Raw genomic sequence first — 13,971 nt, 5'->3', positions numbered from 1 at the left:
TCACAGAGAGTGTTATCAGACATTGGAACAGGCTGCCCAGGACAGTGGTCAAGTCACCAGCCCTGGAGATGTTTAAGCAGAGTGTGGACCTGGCACTTAGGGATGTGATGTAGTGTTGACCCTTCAGTGTTTGATTGAAGGTTGGACTGGATGATCTTTGAGTGCTCTTCCAACCAGACGTTTTCTGGGATTCCCACTGCCCCAAGTTTGAGAATCCAAACACAGAGAGCTCCATAACAAACAGCTGTTCCAGAAAACACTCTGTCCCATAGCAGTGTGGCACAGAGGTGGTTGTGTAACAGCCTTGTGATGGGGAAGAGTTTTCTATTCTTGGTGGTTGATTATTGCTTCAAAAAAAAAGCAACTGAACAGGGAAAAGCAACAGAAGCTTTCCACTTCAAATATGGCAATTACAATAGATCATTTTCATGTGATGATTATTAGAAATCTCCCCAACTGCCCCCATGTGACTTAATTGAGTGGCTTTAAAATGCAAAGAAGTTTAGTGGCTATCATCCCTCCTTGCAATAGTTTGCCCTCTGGATTGGATTAGGGGTTTTGTCCATTTACTGTTTCATTTTATCTTGTCCTTTGGGCAGCATCTAGAATTTCTGGAGTCTGACACTGCCATTGAGTTGTGACATATCCAGCTGTGGGAGCTGCCTGGGCCTCCTGTTGCTTCCCCCATTCCCTTTCTACAGGCCTAAGTCTGCCAAAGGTACATTCTCCTGACGCAGGGACAAGCGCTGCTGGATGAGCTGCCCATAGCCTGCATAGCTCTTTGCTATGATTCACCCCTTGTTCTGCCAGTTTGCTGGCAGAAAACCCCACCCAAAACATAACAAAATCTCTTTTAATTTGCAAGTGAATGGTGTGATATGCTCTGTTTCAGTACATGTTACCATGGCGATGACTGCAGGGACGACAACTTCCTTTCCCATGAGTAACCACACCCGGGAGAGAGTGACCGTGGCCAAACTTACGCTGGAGAACTTCTACAGTAACTTAATTACACAGCATGAAGAGAGAGAAACCAGGTACCAGCTCTGCTGCCTCCTCCCCATCTTGAGCCTTTCTCAGCTTTTGGCAGTGTTTGCTCAAGGACACTTTGTGCATGAAGCAGTTTTCAGATGTTTTCCTTACTAGCAAAGGCCTAATCCCCAAAGGGCACAAGCTACCTTTCAGCTGCTGGCTGTGCTGGTAACCTGTGAACACTCCCTGCTACTGCACAAAGAGGTCAAGGAGTAACTGAGGACCTCTGCTTTTAACTTCTCATATGATTTACCTTCTCATCAGATTATTACTACTTTGTTGAAACTGCTCTGTGCAGGCTCTTGCTCTGTAGCACCTGAGGTTATGACCTCTGATTCCTCACGTGTGTCACAAGGAGTAAAATCTACAGAGGAAGATGCTGCATAGCTGCTTATGGAAATTAACTTGGTTTCCTGGAAGGCAGTGTCTCATGGTGTCTGTTGGTCCTTTGTAGCATGGAGCTCATGCCAAGACTCATAAGCCCTGTGGAAGGCAGCATATGGGAGGTAGAGAAGACGACATAGATGAGGTGTTGAATGCGGTGATGGAGGAAGGAGAGGAGGCAGAGAGATGGTGTTGGTAGAAATAAGGAGGAGTAGAGAGCATAGGGCTGGTGATCATAGAATAGTTTTGGTTGGAAAAGTCCTTCAAGCTAATTAGGTCTGATCATTCTCTAACTACCAAGCCTGCTGCTAAACCATGTCCCTCAGCACCACATCTGCATCTTTATAAACACCTGTAGGGATGGGGATTCAACCACCTCCCTGGGGAGCCTGTTTGAACCTCCTTTCAAGGAGATGGGGAGAGAGAAATCTCACTCTCATTTTCACCCCAGTTCCCTCAGCCACAAGTCACCAGACCTGTTTTCAAGGCCCTTGACTAGCTTTCCAGGCCTTCTCTGGATGTGCTTCAGCACTTCAGTGTCTTCCTTGTAGTGAAGGCCCCAAATCTGAACACAGTACTGAAGGGGATGAAAAGTTTGAGAGGTTCTTGGGTGGGCAGAATGTATTTTGAGGATAATGCAATACCCACCTCCAGATGATCTCTGAATGATGTGGACTGGTACTTCGAGTATGTGTTGATCATCTATCTCCATTTTAACTTTTCTCATCAGTGCTCAGTTCTGCCTGTGATGTGGCCACTTGAATTAAGTGTGAAAGCATCCAGCATTGGATTGTAATGAATGTTGTTTCAAATTGTCATCAGCATGTGAAATTATCATTGCACTGATGATGTGTTTTTAATGAGGGGTTTCTGTTGAGCAGCAGGGTTTCTCTTCATCGTATTCAGTCGTTACTCCATATAATTGAGTTGCTTCTAGTTAGAAGAATGGGCCTTTAATTTAGAGGATCCTGCTGTACTTTCTGGTACAGGAAGACACCAAGAGCCTGGCACCCAGCCTTCCAACTCTTGTCTTCTGCTAGTGGGTAACCAGCATTCTGAAAGCAGCACCCTGACAGCCATGAAGAAGCATCCTAGGGATGGAAAAAGAGAGGTCTAGTGGATGCATTGCCATGTGCTGACCCTGCGCTATCTGTGGGGTACTCTCAGGCTTCACTCAGGCCTTTCCAGCCTGGCATGGCAACAACTGGAGGAGCCTTGGGGCTGGTGAGCCTTGCTTCACAAAGAACACTGGAAGGAGATGGTGATGAATCCAGGGAGGGTGGAGCTAGTTGGTATGAGAGTAAAGGGAGCAGGACCAAGTGCGTGACCAAGGAGAGGTCAGCAAGGCTGGGACTGGGAGTGAAAGGTGAAGCTGGTGGAGGTGTAGGAGGTAGAAATGAGATTAAAATAGTGAAAAACAACGAAAACTTGCTCTGATTCATAATCCTAATTGATCAAAATAGCCTTACATCAGCTAGATTCTAAGAAGCAATACAAGTCACTAGAGTGATGATACATTTGCACCTGTAATGCCGAGTTTTGCAAAGGTGGGTGCTTACATTTGCTTGTTTGCAACAGCTTGGAGGGGAGTGCACAGGAAGGCCTCAAATGTCTGTCTGAGGCGAATTCTCCCACATCTGGAAAACATGAAGTAAAGGTGTTGTCTTGCTGTAGTGTTAAATTTGGTTTTAATAGTAAAACCAAAATTGGTCTCCTGTTTCTTCCCTTTGCAGGCAGAAGAAGCTAGAAGTGGCTATGGAAGAGGAAGGCCTTGCAGATGAGGAGGTAAATACTCCTTAACCTTGAAAGACACTACTGTGCTTTGCACCCCTTCAAACTGGCATTGAGGAGCTTACAGAAGCAGGAGTTAGCATGATGTGAAGTTTTAGTTTGTAAATGAATGCTGTCCCTCTAAATAACTTGTTTATTAGGGAATATGCTTGAATGGTACTGGAAATAGCGAAGGCTTTTCATTTTCTCTTGGTCCTTTGAGACGTATGGCAGCAGCAGGTATATAGATCAAAATTGCTTGCCATGGTATTTGGCAAGGAAAAAAGGTGAGATATTACTGGTTAGAAAGCACTTCAGTCATTCCAGGAAACCACCAACAGAACAAGAGGACACAGTCTCAGGCTGCACCAGGGAAGGTTTAGGCTGGATGTTAGGAAGAAGTTCTTCACAGAAAGAGAGATTGGCCACTGGGATGTGCTGCCCAGGGAGGTGGTGGAGTCACCATCACTTTTAGTGTTCAAGGAGAGACTAGATGAGGTAGTTGGTGCCATGGTTTAGTTGATTAGATGGTGTTGGGTGATGGGTTGGACCTGACGCTCTCAAAGGTCTTTTCCAACGTGGTTAATTCTATTCTGTTTCTGAGTTTGTGTCGCTGCCATAATTTCTAGAAAGAACAAAAAGTGAGTGTGGGCACATAATGCCATCTTGTGGCTGCAAACCCATCATCCTAGTACAAAATCTGGTAGATGCCTAATGGATGGATCTCCTTTAGCAGGCTCTTAGAACTCAGCCTCTTTGGGAGCAGAGGTTGGTGTTTTTCTCTGCTCTCTAGGTGAGGCCCATTGATGTTCTTGTAGAACAAAATATATGACAGTGTCTGAACAGGTTCTTTTCAAACACAAGTGTTAGTGTGCCAAAAGGCAAGTTGAATGTCTGGTGCTTGTTAGGCTCCATGTGGTGTGTCATTGCTTTTTTCATGGGGTACAAATTTAAGCATTTATTGATCCTTCACACTGCCCAGAAATAGAAGTGCTTGTCTCAATGACTTTGCCCCTAAGACCAATATGCTTGGAGCCAGCATGATTTTTTTTCTTCATTATTTTTTATCACTGTGGTATGTATGTATATAGCAAACATACAAAACTCCAAAAAAGTGAAACTAGACCTGGGGCCTCTGTATAAAACACCATCCTCCTGGATTATATTTGAATAGAACAGAATTAAGCAGGTTGGGGAAGACCTTCCAACCTGAACCTCTGCTGGCACAGCCTGAGACTGTGTCCTCTTGTTCTGGTGCTGGCTGCCTGGGAGAAGAGACCAACCTCTGCCTGTCTACAACCTCCCTTCAGGTAGTTGTAGAGAGCAATGAGGTCTCCCCTGAGCCTCTACTTCTCCAGGCTAAGCAACCCCAGCTCCCTCAGCCTCTCCTCACAGGGCTGTGTTCCAAGCCCCTCACCAACTTTGTTGCCCTACTCTGGACTCATTCCAGCATCTCAACCTCCTTCCTAAACTGAGGGGCCCAGAACTGGGACACAGGACTCAAGGTGTGGCCTAACCAGTGCAGTGTACAGGGGCAGAATGACCTCCCTGCTCCTGCTGGCCACACTGTTCCTGATGCAGGCCAGGATGCCATTGGCCCTCTTGGCTGCCTGGGCACACTGCAGGCTCATGTTCAGCCTACCATCAACCAGCACCCCCAGGTCCCTCTCTGCCTGGCTGCTCTCAGCCACTCTGACCCCAGCCTGTAGCACTGCCTGGGGTTGCTGTGGCCAATGTGCAGAACCTGGCACTTGGATGTGTTCAATCTCCTGCCCTTGGCCTCTGCCCATCTGTCCAGCCTGTCGAGGTCCCTCTGCAGAGCCTCTCTACCCTCCAGCAGATCAACTCCTGCCCCCAGCTTGGTGTCATCAGCAAATTTACTGCTGATGGACTCAATGCCCTCATCCAGATCATCAGTGAAGATGTTAAAGAGCACAGGGCCCAGCACTGATCCCTGGGGGACTCCACTGGTGCCTGGCTGCCAGCTGGCTGTGGCACCATTCACCACCACTCTCTGGGCTCAGCCTCCAGCCAGTTCCTAACCCAGCACCTTAGATTGCCCAGTGACAGGACCAGGAGTGATGGGTGGAAGTTGAGGCATAGGAAGTTCCATGTTAACACAAGGAAAAAGTTTTTCCCTGTGAGGTGACGACAGTGGAGAGGCTGCCCAGGGATGTTGTGGAGTCTCCTTCCCTGGATGCATTCCTGTGTGATCTGGTATAGGTGAGCCTGCTCTGGCAGCAGGTTGGACTGTGGATGATCTTTTGAGGTCCCTTTCAACCCCTAAAGTTCTGTGCTAGTCTGTGGGCTTCCTACTCTCAAATGACTTACAATTTTTTTCCTCTGTGTGTCTCCTTAGAAAAAATTGCGCAGGTCCCAACATGCTCGCAAAGAAACAGAGTTTCTGCGACTGAAGAGGACTAGACTTGGCTTGGATGATTTTGAGTCTTTGAAAGTTATAGGAAGAGGAGCATTTGGGGAGGTTTGTCATTTTCTTGCTTGAGCAGGATACTAAAATTTGTATTGAGTGTTAAAATGGAATATTTAATTACAGGCAAAACGTTCCAGCCAGAGAGCTTGATGGCCGAAGAATAGCTGTGTGACTTCTCAAGTGGAAAGGCCTTTAGTTTCCCCCCTGGCTTCCCTCACTAATGTTGCTCATGTGAGCCCCTGAAATAATGGACTGGCAGTTGTGCAGCTCCTCTCCATAAGCCTTCTGCCTGCCCTGTGTCACACCACAGCTGTATCTGCTTCTGCATTTTGGAGTACGCAATCTCCCAGCTAGCTGGAACATGCCTGCCTAACCCAAGAACTGTTTCAGAATACCTGTTCATCATTAGTATTAGTGCTGTGTGGTGGAGGAATGTTCCTCTTCTGTTTGTTTGGGGTTTTGTAAGTGTTTAAAAACTTCTCCATGCCCAGCAATTTTGAGCCTTCCAGTAGATTGCATGCTTGGGTCTTGTTTCTGAGGTAGAGAAGACTGATAGGGTTGTTTCTCGTTGTAGGTGCGCCTCGTTCAGAAGAAGGATACAGGTCATATTTATGCAATGAAGATACTAAGAAAAGCAGATATGCTGGAGAAAGAGCAGGTTTGTGCTCGTCTGAGTCCCCAAGATTTCAAACTTGTGCTGTCTAGAAGGCTGCTGTAGATACTGCTTGGTCATATTCTCCCTGTTGAAAGTCCCAGTCTCGCAGGTCAGAGCATCTACAGAGTAGCCACACAAAGAACAAGGAGAAGTTAAGAAATAAGGTCATGACCCTATTCTAAAGATGTATTTTGTTGACAGTTGGTTTGTAAGAGTGACAAAGGCTTATTTATTGATTTTTAATTTATTTTTTATTATAGATTCATAGAATAGGTTAGGTTAGATCATCCAGCTCCAATCCCCCTGCCATGGGCAGGGACACCTCCCACTGGACCAGGTTGTTCAAGGCCACCTCCAACCTGTCCCTGAACGCTTCCAGGGAGGGAACATCCACAACCTCCCTGGGCAACCTGTTCCATTGTCTCAACACCCTCACCGAAGAATTTCTTCCTAATCTCCAGTCTAAATCTGCCCTCTTCCAGGTCAGAGCCAATGCCCCTTGTTCTTTCTGCCTTTTGTCCTATTTCTGCCCCTCTGCCTGGACTGTGTTTGTGAGGAGGAGGCAGGTGATTTGACAGGCACAGTTTGCTGTTTGTATCAGGTGTTTTGAAAGAAGAATACTGGAAAGAGAGGAAAGAGCCAAAACTTCTTTGTGCTTAAAGATTTGTGCAATGCCCTCTGCCATGATTAGTGCTAAACCCAGGTTTACTATGCTTCTTGCCTCCTTTATCAGTGCAGATACAGTTCTTCATCTGTCAAACTGCTTCTCAAAAAATAGAACTATGCCAAAGTTTAAAACAAAACAGAGTATTTGCTGTCATCTTTGGATGGCTCCACACCAACAGAGGGCACATTGTTCATGGGCTTTGTTTCCTTTATTTTTCTTTTTAGTAGGCTCCTGTCCTGTTTTGGTTTTCTTTGTTAGTTTGGTTGTAATTTTCAGTTCCCAGTTCGGTGTGAATGCTGAAGGGACACAGCAAGTGCTTCAGCACCACAAATCCAGAAATCCACTGTGGCTGCCTCAAGCGAAAGGGCAGACAAAAAAGGACTTAGTCCTTTCCTCACCTGTTCAAACCTTACCCATTGTTTTCTTTTGTATTACACTGCCCTGCAGTGATCCTCTGTTTTTTTTTTCCTCTTCAAGCCCTGAATTGTAGGGAACCAGAGAAGCAACATGTTCTGCAGAGCACCCAGAAGGTGTATGGCCCTGTGTTTGAAGCCCTGCCACATTTTATGACCTGATAGAACAGGTACAGCCCATGCAGCAGATGTAGCTCAGACTCTCCATTTTTAATGGCACAGCAATCTTCCCTGGAGAGCATTTATCTGCTGTCATTTTATTCCCTGGTTTGTTCAGTAGAAAGCAACACAGAACATAAATTCAAGAAAAGTAAGGTGCTTTTCTCAGTGTGCTTTTTTATTGTCTGGTTTTTTCCTCCCTGAAGCTTGATGGCACTGAAAAATATCCTATCTGGTTTTAAGCAAGGTTTTAATACTCTAGTTTATAGCTACATTGAAGAGTGGAGGGTGGAAAGAAGTCTTTTCTAACAGGAACAGATAGAGCAGGGTTATTATTGGGACTTGATGATCCCAAGGGTCTTTTCCAACCTGAATATTTCTGTGATTCTGTAATTAAATTGAAGTTGGAGTGCCTGATGCAGAGAGAAGAGCCAGTGCCCTGTGGTGAAGGTGCTGTTGGCCAGCAGAAGAGAAGAGAGAGACTCTGCCTGTAGGAAATAGTCCTTAAAACTAGGATAGCCATAACTTTTTTCCCCAGAATTTGCTTCCTGCTCCATGAATAATGGAAATCTTTCAGCTGTCAAGAAATACTTTTCTCTGCACGTGTCTGAACTTGCAGCAGGCTCTGTGGCTGTCAGCTCTGGATATTTTGCCTTCCCCCCACACCCCAAGCTTTGTTAGTTCTTCCCAAAAAAGACCTCAGCTTAGTAAGCTGTGCTTTGTGTTTATGGAGATGTGCCTCTGTAAAATTGTGTGAAAGGATATTGGGTTGACTTTGCTCTGGGTTTCTAGGGGATATTTTTGGGAGGCCTTTGTAGGATTTGCTAAAAAATTCTAGAACCATAGAATCATTTGGGTTGGAAAAGACCTTCAAGGACCTTTAAGATCAAGGCAGAATTAGGCAATGGTTTGACAAGTCTGGTGCTAAACCATGTCCCTCAGCTCCACCTTCCTGTCTCTTTTAAACATCTCCAGCGATGGAGATTCAACCACATCCCTGGGGGGCCTGTTTCAGTATTTGAGAACCCTTTCAGTGAAGTTTCTTCCAATATCCAACATAAATCTCCCCTGGTGCAATTTGAGTCCATCTCTTTTCCTATCACTTGCTACTGGGGAGGAGAGGCCGACCTCCACCTGGCTCCACCCTCCTTCCAGGGAGTTGTGGAAAGCAATGAGTTCTCCCTTCAGCCTCCTTTTCTCCAGACTAAAAATCCTAGTTCCCTCTGCTGCTCCTCAGAAGAGCTGCTCTCCAGACCCTTCACCATTATGAAAAATATGAGTTGTGAAAAGTAGTTTGTTTGCTAAAGAAGATGAAAATACATCGTGGGACTGGGAACGTGACACAGTGCTCCCTGTTGAAGTGTTTAAATTGTCCTTTTAATAATAAGTACTTTAAAAATACATTTTAGGTAGCCCATATCCGAGCAGAAAGAGATATTTTGGTTGAAGCAGATGGAGCCTGGGTGGTGAAAATGTTTTACAGCTTTCAGGATAAAAGAAATCTTTACCTTATCATGGAGTTTCTACCTGGAGGTAAGCTGTTTGCTGTGGTGTGGGGTGATCCAAGCACCGTGTGATTTGGGATAACGAAAACACCCATTGTTTGAAAACTCAGTCACAGGGATGTAACCCTTCCTGATTTGTTTTGTCTTGGCTATTTTGGGCAGGGAGAGAAAGGTTATTTGGATTAAATAATTCTATTCCAGTGTTCTGCTTTTTTTACTACTAAAGGTATTAACACAACCCCCAAGTAGCTAAAACAGTTCATTTGTGCATGACACATCTTGAGTGTTAAAAGTCACAGTGTCTCCCTGGGCTATCCAATTACAGTTTCTGCTTATGGTTTTCAAGTTTTAAATCCAGTTACTGAAAAAGTATTGCTGGGTTTGAAGGTCCTTGCAGTAATAGTTTTCTAAGGAGTAGCTATAAGGCCTAGCTACAAGGTTAAGTTTGGGGTTTCACATAGGATTAGTCTCATGATTCACATGTTCTGGTTCCAAAGCTGTATGTTCTTCTCTTTGATTAGGTGACATGATGACTTTGCTAATGAAGAAAGATACCTTATCAGAAGAGGAGACACAGTTTTACATCTCTGAAACTGTGCTGGCCATAGATGCTATTCACCAGCTGGGCTTCATCCACAGGGATATTAAACCAGATAACCTGCTGCTGGATGCTAAGGTGTGTAGTGTGCATGTGAACTGCCTATGCTTTAAACATCAGTCTGCAGATGATGCCATTTACAGTGGTGCTAATCAGTGGCAACCAATAGTGACACAAGAGTGACTGATTTACACTAGCTAGAGTGAAGGGCAGAAAACTGTCACTATCTCTTTTCCTTCTAGCACACTGATATACTTAAAGCAAAACCACCCTTGTCATTGTTGGAAAGCCTTTCATGTGAGAAGATCCACATAGGAGGTCCAGATGCTGATATTCATACACATTAAAAGTGTATATAGTTAGTTGCTTCAGGAGAAATGAAAGCCTGAAACACTCAGACAACACTAATAATCACTCCAATTCCTGCAGTTGTCTAATTTTTTTATTGCCCACTCATGGGTGGAAACTGTTGACTGTAGCAAGCCATGAAAAGGACCCAGTAAGCATTATGCACAAGTCTGTAAGACTATCTAGCACTGATGGCTGGAAACCTGATTGAAACCTGGTTACCATTCAAGAACAAGGGAACTCTGCCCTGCAAGCATCCTCAGTCTCATAGTATACTTTTGGTAGGAAAAGATCTTTAAGATTACTGAGTCCAACTATTACCTACTTCTGCCAGGTCTGGTGCTAAACCCTGTCCCTCAGCACTACATGTGTCTCTGTCTCTTGTAGACACCTGCAGGGATGGGGCTTCAGCCATCTCTCTGTCTTTCAGAACCTTTCCAGTAGAGAGATTTTTTTTTCTTCTAGCCACCCTAAACTTCCCCTGGTGCAACTTGGAGCCATTTCCTTTTTCCCTATCACCTGTTACTAGGGAGAAGAGACTGACCCCCACCCGGCTCCAACCTCCTTTCAGGGAGCTGTATGGAGCAAGAAGGTCTTCCCTCAGTCTCCTTTTCTCCAGACAAAACAGCCTCAGTTCCCTCAGAGACCTGTTCCCCAGCTGCTCTGCTCTTCTCTGGACCTGCTTAATGTCTTGCAGTGAGGGATGTCTCAGTGGTATCCACTTCAAAACACAATCAAACTAACTGCCCTCAGCTGTTGCTGAATTCTAAATGTAACCATTTCCAGTTTCCTCACAGTAGAACAGCATTCAGGCATTATTTGCCTCCTTGCCCTGGACTGAGTAGCCCTGTACAAGTCTGCCATGGCCTGGCCAGACCTGTGCAGTTATTAAACCTTTTTGTCAATCATAATCTTTCTAAATAGTTTTCTTTGATTTTTCTTTTTGTTCCTTTTAATTTACTTTTTTCAGGGTCATGTAAAACTGTCTGATTTTGGGCTATGCACAGGTTTAAAGAAAGCTCACAGAACTGAGTTCTACAGGAATCTCACACACAACCCACCGAGTGACTTCTGTGAGTATAAGCTGTTCTCATTCAACATTGAAATAGTTCAGAGTTGAAGCTGGGCCACATCACAGTTCCTTTCTGCTGTGGCAAACAGGATTGGTCAGGCTGATTGCATTTAATGGGAAGCTGGAAATGCACCTTCCCTTCCCCCACTGATGGAGACATTTAATGGGAAAGAAATCATTCATTTTGGTAACATGAGTGTGGGTTTGCTCACTTGTACATGGACACAAATACACCAACATTGCAACAATGTTAGTGAGGTTACAGGAACACTTTCAGAAGGGACATGGTTTTCATGTGCTGACTCAGTGAAGCTGGTAACAATCTCATGATGCTTTTGGTAAGAGTTAAGTTGCTCAGCAGTGTGCCTCCATGTGACTGTTTTATAGAATAACGGAATTGTTTGGGTTGGAAAAGACCCTTTAAGATTCTGGAGTCCAGCAGTTAACAAACTCTACTGAGTCTCATGCCAATCTGTGTTCTTCAGCACTACATCTCTTGGTCTTTTAAACACCTGAAGGGAAGGGGATTCAACCACTTCCCTGGGGAACCTATTCCAGCATTTGAGAACCCTTTCAGTGAAGAAGCTTCTTCTAATAGCCATTCTAAATATCCCCTGATACAACTTGAGTCCATTTCCTTCCATCCTGTCTCTTGTTGCTAGGGAGAAGAAACCAACCCCTACCTGCCTCCAGCCTCCTTTCAGGTAGCTGTGGAGAATGAGGAGATCTCTCCTCAGCCTCCTTTTCTCCAGACTAAACAACCCCACTTCCCTCAGCCACTCCTCACGAGACCTGTTCTCCAGTCCCTTCACCAGCTATGTTGCTCTTCTCTGCATCCACCCCAGGACCTTGTCCCAGGTTGGAAGGCCAGATCCTCTCTTGCCTCCCACTGGGGCAGAAAAAAGAGACTCACAGAAGTGGATTGCAGAAGTGATGGAAAATTTAAGTGGGAAAGCAGTAAAGTGTTTTACAGAACCTACAAGAATAGTGACAAAGAAGATCCCAAAGCATACAGAGTCCCTCACAGCATACCCAGAAGCCTCCCAGCATTTCCCTGCTCCATACCTGAGGGTATACCCAAAACCCCCAGGGCTCTTTCTTCACCCCCTCTCCACTGTTAGGCTAATCTCAGCTGGCCAGATCTGAGATTGCCCTTCCCCCTTCTCATCCTGGCATTAGGCCTAGCCAGGCCCAAGAGGCCTTGAGATAACTCCCCTTCCACTACCAGATAGGGAGCATCTCCCACAGGAATGGCAAGGGAAGAAAGAGGAAGTGTGAGACCTTGCAGAGGGATTTATAGGGAGCAGGACATCATGGGAATGAACGACACTGTTTCCTGTGTCCACCCCCTGGGCTGGACACCCGGGGCACCAGAGGTGTATCTTGTGTGGCAGCAGCAGGAGGCACCCAGCCTAAACTGCCACAGACCTCAATGTCTTTCCTGTAGTGAGTGGCCAAACCTGGACTCAGTACTCAAGGTGTGGCTTCATCAGTGCTGAGTACAAGGGGACAGTCACTTCCCTGGTCCTGCTGGTCAGGTGTAGTGGTAGCTGGGATGGGCCAGGATGCTGTTGGTGTTCTTGGCCAGCTGGGCACACTGCTTACTCCTATCCAGCCTGCTGTTGATTTAGTCTACAAATGTAAAATGCCTTTGCAGTTCTTCTTGGATTCTTCACTTGTTGCTTGAAAAACCCATCACCAATATCTGAATATATGCTGCCAGCTGCAACAGGAAATGCTGCTGATCTCACATCAGTCTGCAGAACCTCTCTAGCAAGTTTGAGCTTAGAATTGCTTGTGTCCTACTTACAAGAGTTTCAGCTGCAATTTGCCCACTAGTTACTCATTATCACTTTCCCATCCCCAGTTATAATCTCATGCCTGCTTGTGACACACAGTGGGGCAGCACAGCAGGAGCAGAGGGATGGAGTACTAGTAAGGCCTCTCAATGTGTTGCCCTGAGGCAAGACAGGGACAATGCACCAAGACAGCCCAAGAGAATCAAGGGGGATTTGCCTAAGAGGGTGACAAGGCCAGCCTAGCTGAAGTTCCTCCATGTGGATGCACACAGTTTGGGCAGTAAACAGGATGAATTAAGGGCCACTGTGCTGCTGGAAAGCCATGACAGAGTGCCTGAAACTGGATGGGGTGATTCCCATGATGGGAATATAGGGATAGATGGGTACAAGCTCTTCAGGAAGGACAAGCAGGGTAGGAGGGAAGGAGGTGTTGGTCTCTACATCAGTGACCATCTGGAATCATTGGAGCTCCACCTGGGAAAGGATGATGAGCTGGTTGAGAGCATACCAGTGAAGATTAAAGGGAAGACAAGGAAAGGTGATGTTATTGTAGGGTTCTGCTACAGGCCACCTGACCAGCAGAACCAAGTAGATGAGGCCCTCCACAGGCAAACAGAAATGGCTTCATGTTCACAGGCCCTGGCCCTCATGGGGGATTTCAGTCACCCTCACATCTGCTGAAGGGACAACACAGCTAAGTGTGGTGGGTTGGAAATTCCACCACACAAGGCACCAGCAATTCAAGATGTTCCTGGAATGCACAGATGACAACTTCCTTTTAAATGGTGGAGGAACCAACCAGAAGAGATGCTATGCTGGACTTTGCTCTTGCTAACAGGGAAGGGCTGGTCACCAATATGAGGCTCAAGGACACCCTTGGCCAAAGTATTGTGGGGCAAAGCCTTAGAGGGCAGAGGGGTCCAGGACAGCTGGTCAGTGTTCAAGGACCACCTCTTCTGTGCCCAGGAGCAAAGTATACCCACAAAGAGGAAAGCAGGAAAGAATGCTAGGAGACCTGCCTGCATGAGCAAGGAGCTGCTGGCCATGCTGGCACACAAAAAGAAACTCCACAAGAGTGGAAGAAAGGACAGCCAAAACGGGGGAGCATATAAGGAGGCTGTCTAAGCAGTGAGGGAGC

The 13,971-nt window shown here is 45.9% G+C and overlaps 1 protein-coding gene across 3 annotated transcripts in view; it reads left to right on the top strand.

The window, feature by feature from the left end:
* The window catches only part of STK38L (serine/threonine kinase 38 like), a 65,906-nt gene that overhangs the window by 33,010 nt on the left and 18,925 nt on the right, over positions 1-13,971 (top strand). For all 3 annotated transcript variants that reach the window (XM_068170887.1, XM_068170889.1, XM_068170885.1), the window contains 7 exons: positions 893-1,037; positions 3,150-3,201; positions 5,546-5,668; positions 6,192-6,275; positions 8,921-9,044; positions 9,538-9,692; positions 10,933-11,035. In XM_068170887.1, the coding sequence (XP_068026988.1) occupies positions 904-1,037; positions 3,150-3,201; positions 5,546-5,668; positions 6,192-6,275; positions 8,921-9,044; positions 9,538-9,692; positions 10,933-11,035 (775 nt within the window). In that variant the 5' untranslated portion in view covers positions 893-903. Of the gene's footprint in view, positions 1-892; positions 1,038-3,149; positions 3,202-5,545; positions 5,669-6,191; positions 6,276-8,920; positions 9,045-9,537; positions 9,693-10,932; positions 11,036-13,971 lie in introns of those variants that run through there.

Source organism: Melanerpes formicivorus, unplaced genomic scaffold, assembly GCF_026170545.1.
Source record: "Melanerpes formicivorus ecotype bairdi unplaced genomic scaffold, bMelFor1.0.p_v2 SCAF_3, whole genome shotgun sequence".
In the NCBI taxonomy this organism is placed as follows: domain Eukaryota; kingdom Metazoa; phylum Chordata; class Aves; order Piciformes; family Picidae; genus Melanerpes; species Melanerpes formicivorus.
This window is presented reverse-complemented; position numbering and strand designations above follow the sequence as displayed.